The 27,044-nt window shown below is 32.7% G+C and overlaps 1 protein-coding gene across 1 annotated transcript in view; it reads right to left on the bottom strand.

The window, feature by feature from the left end:
• Positions 1-240: 240 nt before the first annotated feature.
• IntS4 (integrator complex subunit 4) overlaps positions 241-27,044 on the bottom strand; it is a 38,088-nt gene continuing 11,284 nt past the window's right edge. Inside the window, exons 5-19 of the mRNA XM_076487961.1 lie at positions 25,668-25,807; positions 24,772-24,892; positions 22,935-23,006; positions 19,668-19,842; positions 13,667-13,872; positions 12,352-12,494; positions 11,061-11,176; positions 10,728-10,861; positions 8,415-8,560; positions 7,602-7,695; positions 6,960-7,040; positions 5,780-5,964; positions 3,947-4,274; positions 3,481-3,601; positions 241-958 (exon numbers count right to left, since the gene is read on the bottom strand). Of these exons, the coding sequence (XP_076344076.1) occupies positions 783-958; positions 3,481-3,601; positions 3,947-4,274; positions 5,780-5,964; positions 6,960-7,040; positions 7,602-7,695; positions 8,415-8,560; positions 10,728-10,861; positions 11,061-11,176; positions 12,352-12,494; positions 13,667-13,872; positions 19,668-19,842; positions 22,935-23,006; positions 24,772-24,892; positions 25,668-25,807 (2,238 nt within the window). The 3' untranslated portion in view covers positions 241-782. The remainder of the gene's footprint in view (positions 959-3,480; positions 3,602-3,946; positions 4,275-5,779; positions 5,965-6,959; positions 7,041-7,601; positions 7,696-8,414; positions 8,561-10,727; positions 10,862-11,060; positions 11,177-12,351; positions 12,495-13,666; positions 13,873-19,667; positions 19,843-22,934; positions 23,007-24,771; positions 24,893-25,667; positions 25,808-27,044) is intronic.

Genomic DNA, 27,044 nt, shown 5'->3' with positions numbered 1-27,044 from the left:
TGGGAGGAGGTTTCCAAGAGGCTTTAACTGTAAGAATCTATTTGAAAAAGGCTACCAAAAGGTTTTACTCATGAGAATTTATTTGTAAAAGGTCATCAAGAGGTTTTAATATTGAGAATCTATTTGAAAAAGGTCACCAAAGATTTTAATCATATGAATCTATCTTTGATCCACAACTGAAAACTTTCTTTGTGAAATAAAATAATTAATAATGGAAATAGTCAATCAAGAAGGTAATAATTCAGCTTAAAAATTTATTTCAAGGAGAAGTTATAATTATATCACAAGACATGTTTATGGTATAGGTCCATAGATCAGAGGACACAACACTTGATGGTGGCAGACAACTGAAGGATTCTTCCGCAGACAACTGTCAATTTCTTTCAAAGTTTATTATAACTGATAGGTTTTGATAAAGAACAATCTTTGGTTCCTTCAAATACATATCTTTGTAAAATCAGTATTTTTGATCCAACTACAAGACTTCAAGTTGCTTGTCTTTTCATTTATGGTCAACACACACCACTAACATTAAAAATCCACAAAGCATTTTTCTGTTGACTACAGATTTTCCTTTAATTTGTGAAGAAAAATCAGGTACTTTCTCACAGATTTCAGTTTTAAAACATTGTTGTTATTATTTCCCATGCAATTTAAATTCTTGAGGTTGGGTCACATTATACTGATCATAATTTCCAACATGTAATAAAAATAATTCTATAATTGTACATAATCTGTAGATATCCATACAAACATAAAGATAACATTGTTCCATTAATACTTTATATCCCCTTTTTTACTTGTTTGGGAGCTATATATACATTTACAGGTTTACATAATGTTATCAAATAATCTTCTCCCTTCAGGCCCAGGGTGGACTTGGCATTGCTTCGAAGCCCGGTACCACTCTCTTGGTCATTGATATCCATTACAAGGCTAACTTCCACATGGCATGCCTCTGTAACAATACAATACTATGGACATTTGATAAAGCCTTGGATATCTTGGTACCAATAATATGCTTGGTAGAATTTAACATCAGAAACTTTGCATTTCTTACCAACAAGATAATTTATATTCATATAATTTAAATTTACTCCAGTAACAATTATTTAATATACCTAACTGCACAAAATATGTACACATCACAAAAGCTTCACATTAATGTTAACTAGATATCAGTATAATTAAAAATAAATACATAAAAATGAAACATGAGATTCTACTTGATGTCTTCTGTGGCATAATGACAAAGGTTATTTTATAAAATTATTTGGAGAACAAGTTTTTGAAAGTATATTTTTGTTGTGGTGGTTAGTGGCCTGTATAATTATTAATAAATAAACATTTTTTTATAAACAGATATTAATTACAAACTACTTTATCATATGTTTTGGCTGCTTATTTTGTGTCAGCTTCAGGGAAGTCCCAAGAAGAACTATTTTCTATGTTGGTATGGGATAGGATTTGATCCCAGGTCTACTAGATGAAAGTAACCACTCAGCAGAGGCTTCCTCCCATTAGAACGTATTAACTAAATGCCTAAATGTTTTCAAGAGGTTTTGATGGCATATATATTATGTTGACTGAGTGTCTTTTAACAGTCAGGTGAATTGGAAGGCTTCTGTTATCTTTCCTTATGTTAATTTGTATACTACTATTTTAGTATTATCCCAGTGTATTGTATGATTATTAGTTTAACTGTGATTGGATAAGGGTAATATTGGCCTAACTGTTGTCTAATTATATACAGTAATCTACTTGAGATGTGAATAAAATATCCAGAATAATGGGTGAATAATGACTTGTTTTGATAAAAAAAAGATTAGAGAAATGACCTCTAAACTCCAAATAATCATAAAATAACTTTTTATTGGAACCAATGTTTCACCTCTGCAGCTTCATCAGGGTTCAACTAAAAAAGTTCTTTTATAATTATCTGAAGTTTAAAAGGTCATTTCTCTAAACTTTTCATCAAAATGTGTAAATCCCTCCAGTATGCACTACAAATTCTGAAAGGTCAGTAAAATAACATTTAGACTTCATAACCTCTAAAATAACATTTATGGTTCACTAGCACAGTACCTGGCATTACTGAAAATGAAAATGGTTTTAAGTATATGGAGCTGTTTTGATTAACCCAATCATATTAATTATAATTTTTTGAAAACAAATCAAAATGATTTAAATAAATATTTTGATTAACATTAATAAAAAGAGTGTGCAAAAAACAAAAACAACAACAAAAATTGCTAAAGCTATTTCAATTAAAGCAAAACCAGGTATATTCCTCCTGCTTCTTGCACGTACTTTGCATGACATTTCAAGTTTCCAAAATAAAATTCCCTACCTTTTGGTCTCCTGATTTCTGCTGTATGGCCAAATGTCATTTGCTGCATATTCTGACATTTTATTGTTCCATTTAATGAAGAACTGATTAATTCTTGTCTTGTTGAAACACAATGTAAACAAAAATTTGCTGATGCAAAACATTTTTGTAGAGTTATAGTACAACTGATTCTTGTGAGTACATGCAAACGATGCAAAAGATATGATTGAAGTACAACTATATAGTTGGAGTGAGTGCATATGTTCAAGAGAAAACACCAGCCTTTTTCAGTGATGGGAGGTAACCCACTAACTGCTATTTGCTGTACGGGGTCAGCCTGCCTCCGGCAGTTCAATGCGAACATGCTGTACATAATGTATGGCTAGCAAAATTTCTGTGCATGTTTAAAGCACTTGCAGTCAAAGGGTTAAAGAGTAAATATGTAAAGACAGAGGGAAAGAGCACAAAGGAAGGCTCCACAAAGTTTTTACACCATTTTAACACATAATTGATCATGGATAGAATGATTAGAAGTACTAAAATGGAGAAGAAACATAAACAATAGCCCTCTCGATCACACATTACCAAAAAAAACCTGGCCTTTTCCATTAGAGATCAACTGGTTGTCCCGTTTGCCAAAAATTGCTATAGTGGTTACTTTGGCCCCAGTATGCTGCCTCAAAACAGCCTTTGAGGCTGTGGGCACACAGTATATGTTACTTCCCGCACAAAGTTGTATCTGCACACAAAGTCTGTAGTTTATAGTTTTAAAGACGTGGCCATGCATAGGGAACAGAGTCGGAGAGAGAGAGTTGTTTTCCTTTTCATGCATATATAACCACTAGAATAACATTCATACTTGATAACTACTAACACAGAACTTTTATTTCATTATTAATAAAAAACATGCATGCTTCATAACTACTAAAAATGTTTTGTGCATAAAAGTAAATCAATTTTAACAGAAAAAAATGTAAATGTCTTTCTTTTTTTTTCTGATGAAGTTGTATCACTGTTATATCATATTCAAGAATTACAGAAAATTAAGCCTTTCAAGTATAAACACCACCACCACCAGAATTGAAGTTTAGTGTATCTGCTAGGACTGTGTATTTCTTTTTTTATATATATATATATATAAAACTCCTTACCAGACCACACATTGTGAGACAGCAGAACACTGGTGTATAGGCGATAGCTATGGTTACCCAAAGGTCGGAAATCTGCCAGCCGTGGAAGAACAACGTGTGTTTGTTGGTCTGGATACTTTATCTGAAAAGTTAAATGTAAATGTCACTTTATACTGTACATCTTTTGGCATTCATTACATATATATTATTTTATATGTTAGTATGCTGATGAAAAATATAAATGTGTCTTGTATTTAAGTAAGCTTTTCAAAATCCAGTGGTGGTGGGGAGATGCATCATGGTCAGGACAGACAATATAAACATATCCCTTTACTTTGGAACATGTTTATTATCCACTACTACAAGGATTAATAAAAAGTTGGTGATTCTTTACCTTTGAAGGCATTAATTAGTAAAACTGACAAAGAAAATAAGGGTGTTAGAACATCTGAAACTTACAAACTCTGGTATAACCTTCAAACTTTACCTTTAGTCGAACGTTGTGGAAATTTTCCACATTTTCAATGTGAGCATCCAGGGGTACAGCCAGCACAAGACCAGCAGTGAACTTCAGTGGATTGTCTGATTCTGAAGAAGGTTCATGAATTGTTGCTTTTGCTTCAGTTATTCTTTCAAGTCCAACTTCATCCTTCTCATCTCCATATTGAAGTTGGAAAGAAGGACAAGGATGAGCAAGAAGCAAAGGCTGTAATACTCGAGCCACAGACCCTGGTTTTGGATCTTCTAGGTTATCCAATTCCCTGAATACTGATGTTGTGAAACTGTCAGGATTCACATGATAGTCCTCCAGATAACTAGTGTTTAGAGAGAAGTTGACTTATGAATGATCTTTCAGCTAATTAATATTCAGAATGAAGTTTAATTATTAATTGGTCCTTAAGGTGACCAGTGTTTAGAGTGAGGTTGAATTATGAATGTTCCTCAAGATGGGTAGTGTTTAAAGTGGTTTAATTACAAATGGTCCTTAAGGTAACTAGTATTTAGAGTGAGATTCAATTATGAATAGTTCTCAAAGTGAGTAGTGTTTAAAGTGAAATTGACTTATGAATGGTCCTTAAGGTGACTAGCATTTAGAAATAAGTTTAATTATTAATGGTCCTTGAGATAACTAGTGATTAGGGAGAAGTTGAATTATGAAGGCACCTCCAGGGCAACCACAGTATGTTCTTTTTTCAATTTAAGTAAAACAACAAAGAACAAGCTTACTCTGACTTTGTGACAAATTTAAGGTTTAAAAGTACATGGAAACAAAGTTAGATGTAGAAACCCCAATTGTTTATTTAAAAATCCTGATACAATCAACAATGCCATCTTAACAGTGTGTGAAAAGATTTTTCACTTCTTGGTCTTACCTTTTAAAATGACATATTTTAGAATATTTTAATAACAACAGTTTTTGTTGAATTTCCAAAATAAGTTATTTTTATTTCCTTTCTTGAAGGTTAGTCTTAAAGTTTCAGCTGTATTTTTTTATTTGAAGACACTTACATTATATTGCTTTGTAAAATGACTATGTCCTTCTAGGAAAATTAAGCTTTTGTTAAGTATTTTAAAAATACATTATATGGATGCACTTTGTGCCAGACTATCATTAAAAGCTAATTCAAGTTCATATACATCCTTCTTTTATAGGCTTAGGTTCAAATCTCTGATAAAGATTTTTTTTTTTTGTATTTATTTCCTTTAGAAATACAACTGACTTTTAAGTTTGTTATATTCATTCAAAAAAAAATATTTAGGTGTTCATAAACAGTCTTTGAATTGTACATTTAGTTGTGAAAATATTCAGTATTTCATTACCCAAGGTAAATTAGTCCACCAATGATATACAACTATAAATTAAAAGTTAATTAAGCATATAATGTAAGACTAATTTTAAACTAAGGTGAATGAAGTTTTAGGTGTGTTTTTCTTTTTATGAAGAAAACGGTACACAAAAAATAAATGAAAGTTTTTTGTCATAAAAAGAAAAACACACCTAAAACTTCATTTACCTTAGTTTAAAATTAGTCCACCAATGATATACAACTATAAATTAAAAGTTAATTAAGCATATAATGTAAGACTAGGTAAGAAAACTTACTTGGAAGAAAAAGGTACACAAAAAATAAATGAAAGTTTTTCGTCATATATCACAATTAAATTACATTTACCATATCATTAAATTGGCAATCTAATAATAATAATTTTATTTGCATAATAAATAAATTTAAAATATACAGTAGTTTATGTGAATGCAAACTTTGATTTGTATGCTTATTTAAATACAGCTACTTTTAAGAAACAGAAATCTTCTTACTTCTGCAGTACTTCTACTTGCTCAAGAAATGATTCACAAAGCCCTAAAGCTGACACATTACTTCCTCGAATTACGACAACCAGCTGGAGGGCAAGAGCCCGAAGTCGCAACTGACGTACTCTTGCCATCTCAGAATATCGGAGTCCTAAAAACTGATGATTCAAACAGAAGGACAGATGAAGAAGCTGAAATAAAAGCAGTGATGGTGGTTAGCTTAAAATATTCCAATTATACTTTTTGCATACCTAATAGATTTAAATATAATCACAACTAAATTACTTGAAATCAAGCAACTGAAACTGTCAAGAGGCACAATAGTGATTCCAGCAGGTTTGAGATCTGGAATAATACTGAATAAGGAGAGCTGCCACAGCTCCTCCAAGTGTTGGAATCCACTATTCTTGTTTCTTAACACATTTTCTCATTGTTACTGCACATTAAAAACAGCTCCTTCATGTTTGTTTATATTAGGAGTAACAAGCAGTCAAAAAAAATGGTAAAACTATTGTTCTTCTTCTTCTGTGTTGAATAGGCAAAACAAGTTAAAATTAAAAAGGAAAACAGTCAAGAAATGAAATTACAATGGTAGATACTGGTTTGAACTAGTAAATGTTTGATAACTGTACAACACACACACACAGCTAACTTCAACAGGTAAGTTTTATCTTACCACCAAATGGTAGTAGCTTATTTTCATTTTTTATTTATTTTTCATCTTTTTCTCATTTTAACTTGAAACATCATTCACCTTCCCATAACTGTCTGCAGGCAGTGAAGGGGGATATAGATGTGGGGCATAGTGGGCTTTAGCACCCACATCTCGCTCTAATTTTTTATTTTCTTATGCGAGACTAGTGAATTAGAGGTTAAGATTGATAGATGGTGTATCCCCATTGCAATGTGAGTCCTACTTCTTCTGTCACCTCCAAAACTTAGAATACATTTTATAATCCCACATTGTAGCTTGTACTGTAGGATTCTTTTCAAAAATATGTAGCATATTTTGTTTCACATTAATGTGTTTTGTTTATGGCTTAAAACTTTATGGTTATTTTATATATATATATATACATTACATCACAAAGCATAACTGAAAAGATCAAAAGTAACAAATGTTGACCAATAACATGCACTAATCTAGACATACCACAATACAAACAATGCAGAACATGATCTCTACCTGATCCAGTGAAGACTTCAGAGAGTGACCATGAAAAGATACCATTGTAGATGGGCTTAACCAATTCTTATTGGAAAGTATCTATGGGTGAAAAACAAGAAATAAATCTTTATTTGTGAAATACCATTTGTTAGTTCTTTTACCACAAATACTGCATTACACTAAAATTACTGAGATGTTCAGGGTTTCAACTAATTTATGCTCACTTATGAGGAAACAATATTCAAACTTTTCAAACATTTTTGTGGGATCTTCCTCGAACTTCTTAAATACAGTTTCATGTTTCAAAATATCTTTAACTTTATTAATATAATCTGTAAGCTCATTAGTGGGTACTGTAAGTAGTTAACATAATACAGCATTAAAACACACACAAAAATACAATACTGAAGTTAAAATAATATAACATTAAAACACATACAACCTCCTAACCTCTTGTACTTGTTTAAAATCTCAGTTAACATCAATATTTCCAGATTAATAAACATTACACACAAGATATTCAAATACAATAATTTAGCTTCCCAACTATCAATATTTCCATGATGTTACAAGTATAACTTCTCATGTGTTTGATATTTATTAGCTGGAATAAGATAAAACAGTCTGTTCCATTAACATTTAAGAAAAAGTCATAAATACCTTAGTAAGCAGGAGCTGACACTGTATGTACTGACTTGCACAGTTCGCTGCAGCAGAAAAAGTTGGTTCAATTTCTGAAAGTCGTTGAAGGTCCCTGAAATAAAACACACAATAAATATAAGAAAGGATAAAACACACCACAACTACAGATAAAGGCCTGTTAAAAACAGTATGGTTAACTTAAATGTTAGAGCTCAATTAAACAATACCTTAAAAACAACCCAATAATAATAAAAAAAGAATGTTTGATGAAAATCTTATTATACATTATTAAAACATGTGATTACACCTTGACTGTCAAGTATTTCTTTTAATTGTGTGTGATTTTTGTTCTTTTTGAAGGAGCAAAAAAGATATATTTGAAATAATCATTTATAAGATTAATATGAATATAAAACAAACTGTAAAAAGAAACATACTTGAAAAACAATAATTTGCACAGAATAAAAATAATGTGTTGGTTTATTGCCCTTTTTAGAAATAATATATTTTGTGAATTTAAGTTTGTTGTTGGTAGACAATTTCAAGACTTATTAAGGGAAAAAGAATGAAAGAAAACACCAACAAGGTAATAAAAATTAACTTCAAATCCAAATTAGTTTAATTCTCAGTTCTTTAATTATTTTTTTAAACCTAAGCTTCAAAAGAATTTACATTTCACTGAAAAATGTTTACTTTTGCCATGCAGGGAATAACTAAAGTATAACTGTTATATTTTCAGACTCTAATAAATTTGATATGAAACATGTTGTGCAAGTTAAATCCAATATTGTTTCCTTGTAATTAAGACAGTGGAGAAAGCATAGCTTTTACCTTATAGCAGTTTCCAGGATGCACTGTTGTACAGAAGAAGACTTACAATCAGCATCCGATACCCTCTGTAGCACTTCTTGTAGAAAGGAGCGAGACTGTCTTGATGAAGAGACTCTCTCAGGAGGTGATTCTGTGTGGTTGGGAAGCTACATACATGCAAAATACAATTACTTTTACCTGAAGAGGGGAAACAAGACACTTAGTGCAAGCTTATAATATTAAAAAACATATAAATAAAGTTTACATTGCAACACACAAGTTTTGCTGAACTACATGTTCTAGATGTTATACATATTTGGCAGGTTCTGAAAAAATGAGAACACATTAATTCTCTAAACATGGGCTCTGTCAGTTTCACTGACCATGTGATCTCTTTGGACTTCTTTGAAGTCTTTATAGGTTTAATACTTCTAACTTTCAATATAGTATGTAGATCTTCACAACACTTGGCATTCTTTCGGTTAACATTATAAGTCTTTCACATTCAAAAATCATATTTACTAGTGAAGTATTTTCAATAAATTAAAATAAGGAATTGTATATGTAAATATATTGAATTTGTTGTTTCAAAGAATAGTCTGTGTGAAAAGTAATTTTCATGTTAAGATTAAAAACACTTCATCTCAAAAATCTTACATTCTCTATATGTAATTGATAAAACCTCCTAAATATATTTCAAACTTTTTTCTTCATTAAAACTCTATCTTATTTACCCTAACTGAAAATGGGATTGGTCAATTTGACCAACTTGTAACCACTAAATATCTAAACAAGTCTAAATTACCCTTCTTTCTTTCTTTCTAAAACATTTCAAATTAATACATGAAACTACATTCATTTATCTTAAGTAGCTTTAAGCTCATAATAGTATACATCTACATCTACTGATAATTAAATTTTATTGTTTTATTGCTTTTTGAACCATGTCTGACAACTATCTGCACCATTATAAGTTGTAAATCACTTGGGGCATGTGCAGCTCATGATATGCTATCAAATTACACTACCCATGTGCTGCTTGCATGAGTACCTTGTGAAACATTTTTATATTGTTATTTATCTAATCTGATCTTAACTAACCTAAAAAGATCCATATTTTTACATTTTAGTTCCTTTCATAATAATAAATAAAGAATAAGCATGAAAAACAAAAAATAACAGTATTTCTTCTTGCTGTCAGTTATTGAGGACATTTAAGTCTAGTTTTTAATACTAATGATAATAATGCATTAAATTTTATTTAATTAAATAATGCACCAAAGATTACAGGCAAACATGTAAAAAGTAAAGAATTTCCCACAACTCTCAAAATATTTCTGGCTTTCTAAGTGTGCAAAAAATGTCATTACAAATTCATCCAAGCTAATGTTTAAGTTTCTTAGTGGAACATTGCTTCTACTCTGAGTGAAACAGACTATTACCTGTTCAGAACATAATGTTATATAATATGTCATTTGATAGATGAAAACGTTGACTTTCTGTTGGCTGTATGTAATACATTATTAAATGTAAGAGAGAACCATTAAAATAACATGTAAAAGAGGATGTGATGGGTGGGTGTGGCAGGAAAGATTTGATTTTTTATTGGCAGGTCTGAAACCAAAGAAAATTGAAGGTTGTAAAATTGTGGTTTGTCTGACTAATGATGATTCTGTAGTGAATAATTTACATTTAATTTCTTACTTCTTCAAAGGGCAGTGAATAAAATAAGGAACATAACATGCCTAGAGAAAATACATCATGTGTATCATACTGAGCAAAGTTAAGAATTTTAAAAATTATTTCATTGTAGAATTAGGAACTTAAACTTATATACTCTTAAAATATGAATTATTATCTTAATTTTATGCTATACTAATTTGAATACCATAAACAAAAATTAGTTTTCTAAAAATTTAAATGTAAGAACTAAAACTTTGTCATGCATAATACAGTATACCCAGGGAGAAAGGGTTAAAGAAATAAAATAATCAACACAGACATTTTGATCTTTCCACATCATAACAACAAACAAAGCAAAAATCACTGTCAATGATAGGTTTTTTATTATGTAAATAAACATGTCTTCTTAGTAAAAAATAGTTGGAAAGTTTTTGAATTTTCCTTTGAAACCACACACACTAGAAAAGCATCTACATTTTCTCTGAAATTATAATTCATCTAGGCAAATAAACAATCTTGCAAAGAGAAAGATTTACAAAAGTGGATAGAAAAACAAGTTTTCTGAACTAAGCACAGTGGGCTCTTACTTCAAATACTAACACAGAAAATACATTAAAGAAGAAACAGTTTATTTCTCTACATACTATGTACCTTCAATTTTGGAATCAAAGATGGCAGGGTATCAGAAAGATAAGAGTAATGATCCAGTGTATGTTGTTCCAGCAAGGGCATCATAGTCGGGCAGCTAAATGTTGCATTAAACACTAATATCAAGATACTAATGTCTGAGAATAATTTAAGGAAGTATCTATTTTTTGTTTAACATCTGTATTTGGAAAGTTAAAAAAACAAAACAAAAAACCTGTTCAACAGGTAAATCTTTTCTGAAAGGGAATAATATTTACTTTCTGATATAATAATATTAAATAATTAATGCTCAACAAACAATACACTAGGTGAAAATTTACAAAACAACAAGGATACATGCCGGATCTTCCACATCAGGTTCGGGAAGGTCAAAGTAAGGGTGGATTCCCAACAATTCTGGTACCAGTGGTAAAGTCAGATAAGGATGTTGAGCACCAAGTTTTTGTAGGCACCTAGAATATAAGCCATATATTTAATTACTGTATTTCAACATAAGATTATTTCAGGAAAGTATGACACTGCCTCTGTACGAATTCCATGACATGGTTATTATTTGTAGTTTGTAGGATGGCCAGGAAGTAATTCTTTTGTATAGTAAATGGTAAATGCACTGTTTAGTCATAAATACAACAATGATATATCTACTACCTTCATCTTAAATACTATACCCTTTATACTCCACCATCTAAAACAGTAAGGAAAAAAGCCTTTTAAAGACAACATCCTATATGTAATCCCATCTAAAACAGTGTAAAAAAAAACTTGACACAGGTCACCTATGTGATGCAAAACTCAATTATTGTTTGTCTGTTGTTGTTCCTTTTCTAATCAATTGAAAATGTGGTTCAACAGTTTATGGACATCATGTATTTTCAACTTACAAAAAAGGCATCTTTATTACCAATTTTATAATTTTGTTTTTTATGGAAACAATTTGAGCTTTCTTTTTTGAACACTGACTGTAATGAAAATATTTATTTACAGTTGTGTTAACACCAAAATCAGTGTAATTTTAATTTACTTTGTTGTCAGTTTTGAACTTAATATAACAGCTCATTAAGAAAGATTAGTTACAGTACTTTTAAATCTTAGTGAAAAATCATTTTCTGTTAGTTGTGATATGAAATGGTACAAATGTTTGCCACCACCATGATTTTTTAAGACCCTGCCCTTATGTGTGTTTAAAATGTATACAGTTAATATCATCATCATCACTCACATACATTCTTACTAAACTAATAAAGATTACTGACACCCTAAACCAGTTAGTTAAAGTTTAAATACAAATATAATTTAGAAAAAACAACAACAAAAAACTGACTTAAAAATACCATGATTGTACTCAGTATCAGATGTTGTTAGACACTACCAAATGTACAGTGAAACGCTATCATACGTTTTTTTTTACATAGAATTTTAGAATAAATTTTGTTGAAGAATACATTTTACAAAGAATTACACATTATGCTGGAATACAAAAGGAAGGAATTACTTTAGCTGCTGCCCAATCAAAAAAAAAGGGCTTTAATTAATACATAATTTAATTTCTGTCACAAGACTAATGTAAAAGTGCTCTTACCTACTTGAAAATTGTTATAATTATATAACTGCTTAGCTTACTACTTACCTCCATATTGACCTCTTATCTTGTGGATACCTCTTAAGATTTTCTAGCAAACTGTCCACACAAGATTTCAGTCCAGTCTTAGTTGAAAGTTTACAACTCCCCAACATTTCGTGAAGAGCCTCACGGATATCCATAGAGAAATCCTAAACAATCAAATTCATTTCTTCTGAAGATTTACTATTAAATGTTGGATTTATATTGTTTAATATGAACTGTCAATAAAGTGTTTTTCACTGTTTTACATTGTTAAACAATACCACACCTATGATACAGCTCCCTCATTTCAAATGTGGACTAACATGATAGTAGTCGTGTCTCTAACACGATTTAATTTATTTGAAGTTTCTTCCATTACCTAAAAGTTCTTTTCCCAGTGGTGTTATGCTAAACATATGATGTCAGATAAGTGACATCACCACTAGGGCAAAGATCTCAAAGTCTAATTTTAAAGTCCATTTTATATACAGAAAATATTTTCAACATTCATTACTTAACATGCATTACAGCCAAACTGAATACACATATAGAAGTGAGAGAAGATGTGCAATTTAAATTCTTTTAAATTAAACTAGGTAAAGCAACAACTGTGTACCAAATGAAAATCACTAACATGGGTTGGAGAAACTGCATATCTTATTCATTTACTCTCTTTTGAAATGCACTAAAATATTAGCACTCCTATTCAACCAACACAAATCTTAAAAAATCACTCTGATTAAGTGTTTAGTATGAAAGTTGCTTAATTTCAGGTGTAAACACAGTAATTTCTTTAGGTGTATATTTTCAGTTTTAAGTGTTGGGGCTTTTCCAATTTCAGATGGTGGAGCAGTACTCCAATGGATTCCAGCCCTGTCTTTGGCCTTGCATGTACTGCTGCTTTACAAGAATGTATCTCAAGTAGTGATTCCCTAATTTTCTGATTAATTTCTACATATTGTAGCCATATTAAATAGCCATCTTCATAATTAGTTTTTTCACAGTTAGTGGAGAGACAACAGGTAACCATCACTTCTAAATTTAGCATTATATTACTGATATTTTCATATAACTTGTAACACTGAATACATTATCAGGTTGAAAAGTAGATTCAAACATTAAAGATCTGATATGTTGTTTTGTTCTTTATGGAGAATGAACATTTTGTAACAAGACTAAAAATCTGCACATTGTCCTTAAATGTTAAATGTATATTTCTTTTTCCACAAGAGTTTTCTAGGAGAAGTATTCTAACCAACACAATTTTTAAAGTTTGAAATAAAACGATGTTCAAAAAAATTTTGTTCTGAAATTGATCATCATAAACAAGACTTTCTACCTCCAAAACTCCGAGCACGGTTTCCAACTGGTCCTCTCGTAGAATGATGTGGTTACTGATGCGTGTTAGACACTTGATAGCTTTCAGTCGCACATCTTCAATCTCATCATTAAACATATCTACCAGGAAATCCAGTGAGAGACTTGCAAAGTTAGGAAACTGTAAGGCCAACTCACATAAGGAGTCCAGGGCTGGACTTCGGACTTCTGTACTCAAAAAGTTAAACAGAGAGAAAGACGTTTTTTTCTTACTAAAATCTTATATTTCAAACAGTAGCATTCCATAAGTTATTAGATCTGATTTCTCTACTTTACTTTGAACTTTAAATTGATTGATTGATTTATTGATTTAGTGTTTTATGGCACAAAGCAGCAAGGCTATCTGCGCCAGACAATCGGTAAAAATGTAAAAAAAAAAAAAAAAAAAAAAAAATAAATAAATGTAGTAATAGACATAAATGGAAATGAAGGTAAAACAAAAAAGTATAAAACCAATGTTGACACCTAGTCTACAATGTTAAGATAGAAGGCAGAGTATAAGAAGTTGTAAGGTATTTACTCTAGCAAAAAGGTAATGATCATAACCTGCCAGGAAGACTAACAGGTAAGTTCAAGAACCACCGTCAGTCACCTGAAGTTGGTCTTTCCAGTCCTGGTTCCGGGTTATGTGTCATAGCAACCAGTATCAAAATGTAAAAGAATAGAAGTTTTAAAAGATACATAGCAAAATTGTAACAATGAGTAGCCAAATGTCCAGTAAAAAGATAAAGTCAAGTAAATGGAGTAAAATTTGTAAAAGTAAATGAAGGTAAAAACAAAACAGCAATTAAAACAGAAAATGGTGTAAAAACCAATGGTGACATCCAGTCTTCAAAGTTGTAAAATATTTACTCTAGCAAAATGGTAATGATCATAACCTGTCAGGAAGACTAACAGGTAAGTTCAAGAACCACCGACAATCACCTGAAGTTGGCCTTTCCAGTCCTGGTTCCGGGTTATGTGTCATAGCAGCTATTATCAAAATGTAAAAGAATAAAAGTTTTAAAAGACACTCTGCAAAATGGTAATAATGAGTAGCCAAATGTCCAGTAAAAAGATAAAAGTCAAGTAAATGGAGTAAAATTTGTAAAAGTAAATGAAGATAAAAGCAAAACGGCAATTAAAACAGAAAATGGCGTAAAAACCAATGTTGACATCCAGTCAACAAAGTTGTAAAGAACTACCTGTAGCAGAATGGTAATGATCAGAACCGCCAGGAAGACTAACAGGTAAGTATAAAACCACCGTCAGTCACCTGAAGTTGGTCTTTCCAGTCCTGGTTCGGGTTATGAGTCAATATGGCCAGTACTAAAAAAGTTAAGTAGTAAAAGTGTGAAATGATATGCAGCAAAAGTATAATAACAACTCGCCAGGATGACTAATGAGTAGTTCAAACGGATAGTTCAAACAGTAGCGTTAGTCACCTGAAGTTGGTCTTTCCAGTCCTGGTGTCGAGGTTATTTAATGTTCTGGCCATTGTCCAATTCAAATTGAAAGGAGAGAGATTAAAACTGTAAAAGGAACCACAATTAAAAAGGTGTAATGAATAAATATGCAACACTTAAATGAGATTAAAAAAGTTAATGGCCATTAAAAAATTAAAAACATTATCAAGGTGGACAGAGTCACCATCATCAATAACTCTGTCCAATGTTATAGACTGACCCTGGGAAAAAATATGTTTAAAATATTGCCGTCGTTGAGAATTGTAACGATGGCAAGAAAGTAAAACGTGGCTGATAGTGATTTAAGTGTTACACAAACTACACATTGGTGCATCAGTTCCAGATAAAAGAAAATGATGAGTTAAAAAATTGTGACCAATGCATAGCCTAGTGAGAACAACTTCCTCCTTCCAAACTTTATGGAAGCTAGATGGCCAAAGTCTAATTTTGGGTTTGATTTGAAAAAGTTTGTTGTCATGTTGCTCACTCCAAGTGGACTGCCAGCTGGCACGGAGCCCAGCCTTGAAGACAACACCATAGTCCATGTACGGAATAGGCATAGGAGTGATGGTGCTGAGGCAGACATATTTAGCTGCCATGTCTGCAAGCTCGTTCCCCGCCAATACCAACATGGCCTGGTATCCAGAAAAACTGGATTGAAGTAGCTGCTAATGAGAAATGGGCAAGTCGGTTTCGAATATCAGCGAGAATAGGATGTGAACTAACATGTAGCGATTCCAAGGCATGTATAGAACTAAGCAAATCAGTATAAATAGTGCAGTTGGAGTACTGCTCAGCTGCAATATGATCCAGGGCAAGAGATATGGCATACAGTTCAGCAGTGAACACAGAAGCTGTAGAAGGGATTCTGCGTGCAACTACTGACCCATAGCAGAGCCCACTGAATTACCTGATTTGGAACGATCTGTATAAATGGGAACTGAATGATTGTTTGAAAGATATTCAATGAATAAAAGACGGTACTTCCAATCTGGAGTATCTGCCTTTTTTAGGTGACTGAAAGAAAGGTCACATTTGGGGGCTGTAATAAGCCATGGTGGGATGGGCCAACCTGTGGAATCTGCAATGTTATCCAAGGACAGACCCAATTCATCCAATTGCGCCCGGATGCAAAGGCCAAATGGAGCAATGACAGATCGTCTGTTCTGAAAAAGTACTGCCCACCGAGGAATGAAAACACATTTCCAGGTGGGATGCTTTGGTAAGGAATGAAGTTTCGAAGTATATTGTAAAGATAGTTGCAAACGGCGAAGGTGTAGAGAAGGTTCATGAGATTCAATGTATATACTTTGAACTGGAGAGGTACGGAAAGCCCCAATGCAGAGTCGAAGTCCTTGGTGATGAATGGGGTCCAGCATCTTTAAGGCGAGGTCTGGCAGAGCCATAGACCATTGATCCATAATCGAGTTTCGATCTAATAAGAGCACGATATACCTTTAGCATTGAACAGCGATCTGCCCCCCAACTGGTAGAAGAGAGAACACGGAGGATGTTCAGTGCTCTTGTGCATTTGACCCAAAGCTGCTTTGAGTGTGGTATAAAGGTCAGTTTACGATCAAAGATAAGCCCCAAGAACTTGGTCTCCGGGACCACTGGCAGCAAAACTTCACCGATATGAAGTTCAGGATCAGGGTGAATACCCCGTCGACGGCAAAAGTGCATGCATACAGTTTTGGAGAGAGAAATTAAAGCCGCTCGCCAGAGTCCACTTCCGCATTACACAATTGAGGGCGGTTTGTAGTTGCCGCCAATATATCTCATGTTTGATGACTGACATGAGATGTGAAAGTCGTCGACATACAACCCATTCGCAACAGTGAGAGGGAGTTGTTCAGTGATGGCATTTATCTTTATACTGAAGAGTGTAACACTCAATACACAGCCTTGAGGGACTCCAAGTTCCTGTACAAAAGAACGGGAAAGTGTCGAACCCACACGAACTTGGAATCTCCTGTCCATTAAAAATTTTTTAATAAACATGGGTAGATGGCCACGTAACCCATATGTATGGAGGTCTCACAAAACGCCATACCTCCATGTTGTGTCGTAAGCCTTCTCTATGTCAAAGAATATTGATACAAGATGTTGGCGGTTGAGAAAGGCTTCTCTGATAGATGTTTCAAGATGAATTAGGTGGTCTGTGGTGGAGTGCTGTTGACGGAACCCACACTGGGTGGGCGAGAGGAGGTTGTTTGATTCAAGGAACCAAACAAGACGAGCATTAACCATCCTTTCTAATGTCTTGCAGAGACAGCTCGTCAAAGCAATTGGACGGTAGTTAGAAAAAAGTAAAATAATAGCCTGGCACCAGGCATCAGGAAAAACATTCTTCTGCCAGATCCGGTTGAAAACAATCAGAAGGACATCAAGAGAAGCAGGAGATAGATGGTGTAGCATGTCATAATGAATATCATCAGGTCCAACAGACGTACTGGCAGACCGATGGAGGGCCATTTTTAGTTCCACCAGGGTAAAGGGACAATTATAGTCAAAGAAACAGTCAGTTCGAAAGGAAAGAGGTGATCGCTCTGCCCGAGTCTTGATGGCCAGGAAGGTGGAGGAACAAGCAGAAGTGCTAGATACCCGCAAAAGCTTTCACCTAGAGTGTTAGCGATGTTCAACATCAGTCACCTCCTGACCATCAGAGAGTAAGATCGAGAGGGGGATAGAATTGTAGTGCCCATTAACCTTTCGAATCCTGGAGGCACAGAGAGATCTGTCTGCACTCCTACTGTAGTTGTGGAATGAAGTGCAGCAGCATATGTCCGAGATGGAGTTGTGGACAGCAATTTCCGAGCCTCAGGATAACTAATGTTATGAGTCGTTTTCAAATGCTGCACCTCTTTTTCCTCCAACCATTTTGGGCAAGAATGAAAGTAAGAGGGGTGAGAACCATTGCAGTTCACGCAATGTGGGTTCATGTCACAGTCATAGGCATCGTGGTCCTTGCCTCCACAACGAGCACATGTCAGGGAACCACAACAAGATGTCTTTGAGTGGCGAATCTCTGACATTGGAAACATCAAGAGGGTTTGGTATGTATGGCGAACCCTGTAATGAGATAACCTGCCTTGATGGTGGCAGGTGCACATGGTGAAGTAAATGTTAAAACGAGGGTATTTGTTGGCAGTGTAACTCCATCTTTGCGAGTGGAGATGCACCTCACTGCAGAAACTCCTTGAGTGGAGAGACCAGCGAGAATCTCTGACTCGGGAACGTTCTTCAAATCCTTTCAACAATAACTCCTCGTGAAGAATTCAAGGTAGCATGGGGTGTAACCTCAATAGATATATCCCCAATTGCCTTTGAATTCAAGAGGAGTTCACTGTGTTGGGATGTGGATGTTTCAACCAATGTCACCAGATCGAAGTTTCTTTACTGACTTTGGAGAGCCAGCAAGTCCCTCTAGCCCCTTTTGAATAAAAAAAGGGGACATTTGCCCTAAAGGTTTTTCCGAAAGAGAATGTAATATAAGAAAATGAGGTATGTGTGTTACTGATGTTGAAGATTGTTGTTCTGAGTATTCAAGACGTGGTCGCTACCCATTGACTGTTTTTTTACAATTTTATTTAAATTTTTTAGAGGATCCATAGGAAAAAGAAAAAATTTCGGTACCCACTGACCCCACCCACCATGGAGCCCTACAAGGGGATGCACTACAAAGTCACGCAAGGACAATTCAGCAACGCCAGGGTTTCGTGAGCACTATACCCAAACACCAGCATCAGGCACAATGTCCACAACACCCGTTGAGAACTTCCAACACTGGTACTTGGTTGACTCTAGCCCAAGTGGACCAGCCGATTGACCCAAGGGGGGCCACCCAAAGGCCGCCCGTCTACAGGAATTCGAGGCCAAAGTGGTGTGTTGGGGTTGGACCTCTCAACCACCAGGATCATCTCCTCCCCTTCACGGGTTGCCACGCACGCCAAACACGTGGGTGGATGTTTAGATCCCAGAGAAGGTAACCATATAGAACAGAACCTTCCCTGGGAGGTCCCCTCACCACGTACAGGAATCCACACCGAGGGGACCTTAAATTGTAAATAGATTTTCAGGTCAACAGGAATTATCAAAATAAAGTGAAATGGAAAACAAAATTGTTATTAACATTTCAACTGGTCAACTTGCTATATCTAAACTACATCATTACTATACTTGTCATTATGCCAACATCTTCTATATTCAATGAAATTACTTATTATTAAACATATTTGGTGGTATCAAGATGCAACCCACAGAATCTTAGATCTACAGTCTGACATGCTAACCACTGGCCTGAACTCAGCCACTGCAGAGAAGCTCATTGTATTTGCTTATATCAGTTAATTCAGAGGTGTTGTTATTTTTGTGTCACTATCAAAACATGATACAATAAAATTAAATTTTGTTTAAAAAGAGTTCATCAAAAGAATTTGACTTTTGAAAGCAAATTAAAAAATACAGAATATTTGAAGTGCAACAGATGTATTATATTTTGTATAATTGTTTTCTTACCCAGAAACTCATCTTCAAGTCCATGCACAAAAGCTCCACATGCTCCAGACATTATCAGGTTAACATTTTCTGCATTCACTGTTTCTTTTGGTGCATCGTCAGCCCATTTTTGACCTGTAGACCACTCACCACTTTCAAAGTTTTCTCTCTGTCGTTCATGTGCCGATCGTTTCCTCTGAAGACCAATATATTAATTTAAATGCTACTGATTTAAAGTTCCATATTTTAGGCTACACTGAGTGAAACTAACATGTAAGAGATATAAGCTGATTGAGAATGAAAGAGGAATGTTATATGATTTCACAAATTAAAGAAAGTGAAAGCTGATGAAAGCCCTAAACTTAATGAACGTTTGAGAATCTAAAACCATTATCAAACTTCAACTTTAGTCACTTGAGTGAAAGGAGAATAATATTCAGAATTACAAATAAATCAGATCATTATTAAAAACTGTGGTTTAGTTAAACAAAGAACACTAAAGGTGTGTTGTTTTATCAAATTAAGTTTTTTAATACATAAGAGATGAATGGTTTTACTACCTAAAATGGAAAACCTTATATAACAACAAACAATGAAAAACTTTTTAGTTTTTTAGTATGCTCAGTTTTGTTTAAAGTCAACAATAAATTATGGTACTGTACTTAGTTTGGGGTTTAGTAGATAAAACTATTTTCTTCAGAAATAATAATGGAGGTCAGAATTTTCATATCCTGCACAAATTTCATGTTTAGGAAACACTGACTTTATTTTTGAGTATATATTTTAAAACAAGAATCTAGATTTGTGTAAAACCTGTTAGCTTCAGATTTTTTGTGTAAAACTTCACAAAAGACTAGCTGGGCAAAACCATCTCTTATTTTGAAGTGACTGACTTGAAAAAAAGCAATTAGTTGACATTACTCGACTTTTAGGGTACTTTTAGCTGAACAGAAAGTGGAATTTGCTAATCATTCTTATAGTGCACATCATTCCCCAGAAATGCAGAGTGAAATTTAAGCTTTGAATCATGGCTATTCATAATAAGAAGCACACTGCTGTAATAACTCCTGGGATTCATACATTTTGAGTTAAAGAAATCCAGGAATTCTCCAGAATTAGTTGGAAAACTCCAGACTTAAATTTGGTTAGGCTGACTCCATAATTGCATTAAGATGACACACCATGTAAAACAAACAATTTAATTAAAAATTATCATAAATAATACAAGATATAATAATTTTCACACAGTTATTATCTAATCCCTATGTCAGCTTTGAATTGTCAGATAACAGACGTACATCTCTTTCCACATGTGGCTGAACTGTTCAGTCTCACCCACATTGGTAATGAAAAATATTTATCACAAACTATACATACGACAGATATTTGTTTGACAATTCGGTTTTTGTATTTCAAACTTACAGGCTGATTGAAAGTAAACCCATTTTTGCACAGATTTACTGCAATTTTATTCCACTTGACAACATTTGAAAACATGTAACTTTTCCTTCACTATCGTTACCAGTGCTTAAGCACTCACACACACTTTTCATATTCTGATTCTCAATGATTATGGATAGTAAGTTAACAAAAACCTCCAGTATCATAGCTTTGATTTCTATAAAGAACTGCTAAAGTGGGCCTATAATTAATAGTTTTAGTGTAGGTTAAGTAAAGTCTCACAAGGTATGAGAATATTTTCTACATTCAAGAAATTAAAACATTTTAAACAAAGAACTTTCATTTACAATTTGTGTTGCTAGGAGATTTACTTGTCTGCAACAGTGAACATGATTGTTTTTATAAAGTACGACATGTGCTTAACCTGGACTTCCTGGTTTTATAAGCACAAATATTTGAGTAAGTGAATTTCTCAATTGTTGCTGTTACCAATACAGTAAAATATTGGCCAGTGAAAGATAAAAAATATTAGCACACTTCTAATTTTCAACTACATAAATAAAATCTAATAATTTGTGGTGTTTACTTGAGGGTATTATTTTTACAATAAACTACAGGTTGGTGTGATAGTATTAGACGATCATTTGGCAAGAGACAAAAGTATTTTCCCTTTGACATCACTTTACTCATCTGTTAGTAAATTTTACAATCACTTGTTTCACAGGAATACTTGGTTTAAGGTTACTCCAAACATGTGAAATATGAAAGTTAGGCAAGAAATATTTTTCAAGTGTTATTTTAAAACATTAGCATAAGAAGGAATTTTTAAGTACTTTTTCAATTGCATGCTAACCCTGTAAAATGTTGAAAGTATTAGCAAGGTTTATTACCTTATAAATAAGCATCTTTTTGTATTTGTTTAAAATAAGATTAACTTATTCAATCTTTTGTAAACATTACTTTGTATATTACTTTTGTTTAGGTATGTGTAAAGTACATTTTCATTTTGTATTATTTTTACATCTTTTGTCTAGGTGTGTGTAAAGTAGCTTTTTATTTTCTGTTATTTTTACGTCTTTTGTCTAGGTATGTGTAAAGTAGATTTTCATTTTGTATTCTTTCTAAGTCTTTTGTCTAGGTATGTGTAAAGTAGATTTTCATTTTGTATTCTTTTTACGTCTTTTGTCTAGGTATGTGTAAAGTAGATTTTCATTTTGTATTCTTTTTACGTCTTTTGTCTAGGTATGTGTAAAGTAAATTTTCATTTTGTATTCTTTTTACGTCTTTTATCTAGGTATGTGTAAAGTAGATTTTCATTTTCTGTTACTTTTTGTCTTTTGTTCTTGTATGTGTAAAGTTGTTTTTCATTTTGTGTCAACAGGAAAAATATTTGATATTCTAATTAATTAGAAGTATTTTAATGTAAAATATATGTAAGAGTTTAAGTTAAAAATTAATTTTATGGCAATGAATGGAATAGCATTAACATAAAAAATGCAATTACGAACAGATTATTGTTAGAAAATTACAAGCATGTTTTAAAATCTTATAAATCCTTACTGTGTAGGAACTTTCATGTAAATATAAGCCATAACTTGTCTTGTTAATTACAAGTTTGTTGTACACTCAGTAGAAAAGGTTTGTGAAGAAACTTCAACCAATATTTCAAGGTTTATTCCTAAAAAAATAAGTCTAAAGGAACAGAAATACCAATGTAACATTAACAACCTTGATTATGAGTCTTTGCAAATCTTTTTGTTGGCATGAGACTATGAACAAGTTAAACAGAATGGGTGAATTAGTTTTATTCAGAGATTCATTGTAAGTACAGCATATTACTAGTTTCAAAAGTTCAAAGCTTTTGTCCAAAAAAACAATCAGACTTACTCTCAAATTTGACATCAGTTTTTTGTCCAGTGTTTGTTCCAGGAAATTTAAACTCACTTTATACATACCACCCTAGAAGAAAAAAAACTTTTTGTCAAAAGTAGGTTTATACAAATGACAATCAAATATTATTTTTTTTTACAGATAAGTCACTGTTATCTAAAACATTGTCACAAATTGCCAAAGATATAATTTGCAACTATTTATCTGAGAGAATATAAAATACTCAGTTTAAGCTTCTTCAAATAAACCATCAGAAAAAAACCTTCACAAAAGATTACTGAATAGAATACCAATTAACTTTATTAGTAAAACATCAATGATAATGATTTAAGCATGCAATTTCCTTTTCTTGATCTAGACTTACTGGTATCTAAACATTTCAAAAATATTCTTTTTAAGTTAGAAATTAAAATTAAGAACCTTTCAATTTTTCTTTAATAACTGTTTAACTCTTCATGTTTATACAGTAGTGCATAAATTATTTTTCTCACCAAATCCTGTTTTTTTCAACAAAAAATTTTTTTGTTGGAATGTCTATAAGGATAGAACAATAAATAATTAAAAAAAGAAACGTTCATCTACAGATCTAAGAATGGAGTCTATGAGCTCAATTATTTGTTCATGTTTTACGTAATGCAAGAAAACATACGAGTCAACCATTATTCCAATTACCTGTATGTAACTAGTGTTACTTAATTTCTCTTGTATTTTCTCTCTTTGCATCTGTACAGTCAAAGAGAAACAGCTTGAAAAAACTAACACAGTGGCTATGGCTATCACACCTCTTATGCACCCTCTAGAAGCTACATCCGAGTTAATTTTGTTCCTCTCATGCATTTATACAAAATGTTAATATTTTTTTAATAGGCTACATGTCATGTTCCATTTTTCTTTTACAAACAAATGCAGTTTAAAAATCAACTTGCTACTTTTCACATGCTGATAACTATTTTGGAAGCAACATGGCTCAGTTGTTTCTCTTTTGCAGTCAGATGGTTGTAAGCTCGAGGGTGACTTGTGTCATCCTGTTGTATTCTTGAGAAAGACATTTTACTTATTTCAACTTGCTCAGTTGTATAATAGAAACCAGCTGTTAGCAATGAACTGGCATTCCACCCATGATAAATGAGTTTGTTTTGAATTTTGAGCAAAGCTTCACGAGGGCCATCTGTGCTAGCCATCCCTGATTTAGCAGTGTAAGACTAGAAGGAAAGCAACTATCTTGTGGGTTACTCTTTTACCAGTGAATAGTGGGATTGACCATCACACAATAATACCCTCACAGCTGAAAGGGCGAACGTTTGGTATGATGAGGATTTGAACCCACGGCACTCAGACTGTAAGTCGAACGCCTCAACCACCAGGCCATGCTGGGTGAGGAATGTGTACCCATTTACACTTGTTTGTGCCTATTAAGCCAAAGTTCAGCATCAAAATTCCATGTGCCATCTTTGCATGGGAAGGGTTTGATGTTTCAAGAAACACAATATTACATGATTTTTTTTTTACATTTGCCATATAATAGTAATAGTTTATGTTAATACCATAAATAACATTTCAGCCTTTATATAAGACTTTCCAAAATTTTACAAATGAGAGTAAATTAAAACTATAAAAGGTTTGCAAATATTAACAGAACATCAAATATATTTACAATGTGCATCTAAAAATAAAACCACACATACTGTATGCTTTTTTATATGCAATTATTTTGTAAAAAAGAAATTAGTTAAAAACATGTAAATCAATTCATGCAGGACTAGTGTAAATAGATATGTTAAAATATTTTTATCAAGTACATCTGTACAATAAAAAACTATTCTTATGTACTGACCAACAAGGAGGCAGCTTGAACTCTGACATTCATGGACAAGTCATTTATCATGTGACAAACTTTAGCAAAAGCATCATCTGCTAAGCGTATTTTCTCTTGACTATTTAAAATGGTAACTAAGCTGCAAACAAAAGAGAAAAAAAGAAAAGTTTACTTATCACTCATTCTCTTATTATATTTGGAATAAAATTATACTTAAGTTAGGACATTATGAAGAGAAGTAAATAAACAATTTTTTACCCTTATTTAGTACTTGCCTATACTAAAAAAAGGAACCATTTCTTTAAAATATTTTAGTTTCTTTAAATTTATACACTACAATGGCTACAAATATTTCATTCTTTTCATACTGTAATCATTATATTTATAATTCCAATTTAAATGTAAATTGCAAAATGTTTTATTGAAGACAACATTTATACATGGTTCATCTGTCAAATTTGAGATCAATCTTTAAAAAATTTAAAGACCCATTTCCATGTAAATGTATCCAAAAATAATAATACAGTGTCATTCAAATACCATCTTTCAGTTATTTATTCAAATTTTAGTGCCTTTACTATGAATACCAATGTGTTTAATACTATTGTTTGTTTCTCATCTACTAACACGACACATTGTATGCTTGTCTGCTGAACACATGAATATTTAATTTTGGCCTTCGACTGATTTAAAACTTTCCAAAACCTTCAGCAACATACTTAAAACTTTTCAAAGCCTTAAAATACAGAACACCAATTTAGGACTTTTTAATGGTCCTCAGGAACCATGTTATACATTTCAAAACAAAAAAATGTTCTACTACTTTAACAATGACACTCAATAACCTGAGAGAATTGTGTTACTATGAAAACTGTGAACAAAAGTTCTTTCTGATAATAAAAATAATACTTAACTGTTCTGAATGAATTTGACTTAACACTTTTAATAAGTTTAGTGCTGCTATCCTGACACCTTCATAATCATCATTTAGTGCTTCACAGACTTCTTTATATAATGAAACATCCAGCAGGAGTCCTCGCTGATGCAATTTGTGCTTATGAAGCAAAATTATTTTTCTTAGTATTTGCACTTATTCTGTAGCATATAATACACATAATATTTACAAAACAGATAGATAAAACGACATCTAATGATTTTTATACAATGATACAAGAAAATGTGTCATACAAGTACACCATTTGTGACTTGTATGGGTTAAGAAAAATAAAATACTATGCTATCAATATACTGTTTTAATTATCTTGTTCATTAGACATGCTAAATATTAATACATTACAATTCATAGAAACTAATTTCAATCAGCACCACTTTATTTATAAAACTTTCTTTATGAATGAGAGTAAATTAAAATTTAGAGTTTGCAAATATCAATAGAACTTCAAATACGTTAACAATGTGCACCTGAAAAAAAACAAAAATACATACTGCATACTTTGATTATTATACAATATATAATTATTATTTTAAAAAAGAAATTAGTTAAAAACATTTAAATCAATTCATGCACATCTAGTGCAAGCAGATGTGTTAAAATGTTTTTAACAAGCATATCTTTTGTGAAGTCGGAAGCTCAATTACTTGTTTATATCAGGTCATCCTATAAGTAATGTCCAAAAATTTAATGCAGAAAGTGCATCAAAAGCCATATAATGCTTTATGAATTTAAAAAAAGGCAATATTGCAGCAGAAACTACACAAAACATTCAAGGTGTTTATGGTGCAAAGTCTCTCAATGAAAAAATATTAAAGGCAGTTTCAGAAGTTCAGGTCAAGTGACAACAGCTTAAGTGATGCTCCACATTCAGGTCATCCTGTTGAGTTTAACCTGTTCAGTGCCGTAGATGAGAAAAATCATCCAAGCCGATCAGTAACACAGTGCCATGGACGAGTTAATTCATTCTCAATAATACCTAACTTCAATGCTAGATGTCAGCACCATACATGCATTTGACCTACTTACAAATTGTTTTACTTTTAATCCAAAATGGCATCATGAAAAAAGTTACAAAATAAAGAAGCATTAGAGTTGTATTGTAGCAGCTGAAATACTTGGCAATCAACAGGTTAATGATGACTTGCTGCTGGCTGCACTTGATGAAGACTGTGCTTTAACAGTTGAAGAACTAACACAAAAGCTTAATTCAACCCATTCAACAGTTCACCATCATCTGCAACAGTTTGGAAAAGTATCAAAACTTGGAAAATAGGTCCCCCATAACTTGACAGAAGCCAACCTCAGAGCAAGAGTGCACATTTGTACTTCTCTACAC

This window comes from Tachypleus tridentatus, chromosome 2, assembly GCF_004210375.1.
Source record: "Tachypleus tridentatus isolate NWPU-2018 chromosome 2, ASM421037v1, whole genome shotgun sequence".
In the NCBI taxonomy this organism is placed as follows: domain Eukaryota; kingdom Metazoa; phylum Arthropoda; class Merostomata; order Xiphosura; family Limulidae; genus Tachypleus; species Tachypleus tridentatus.
Note: the sequence above shows the minus strand (reverse complement) of the source record. Positions and strands in the feature narration are given on the sequence as shown.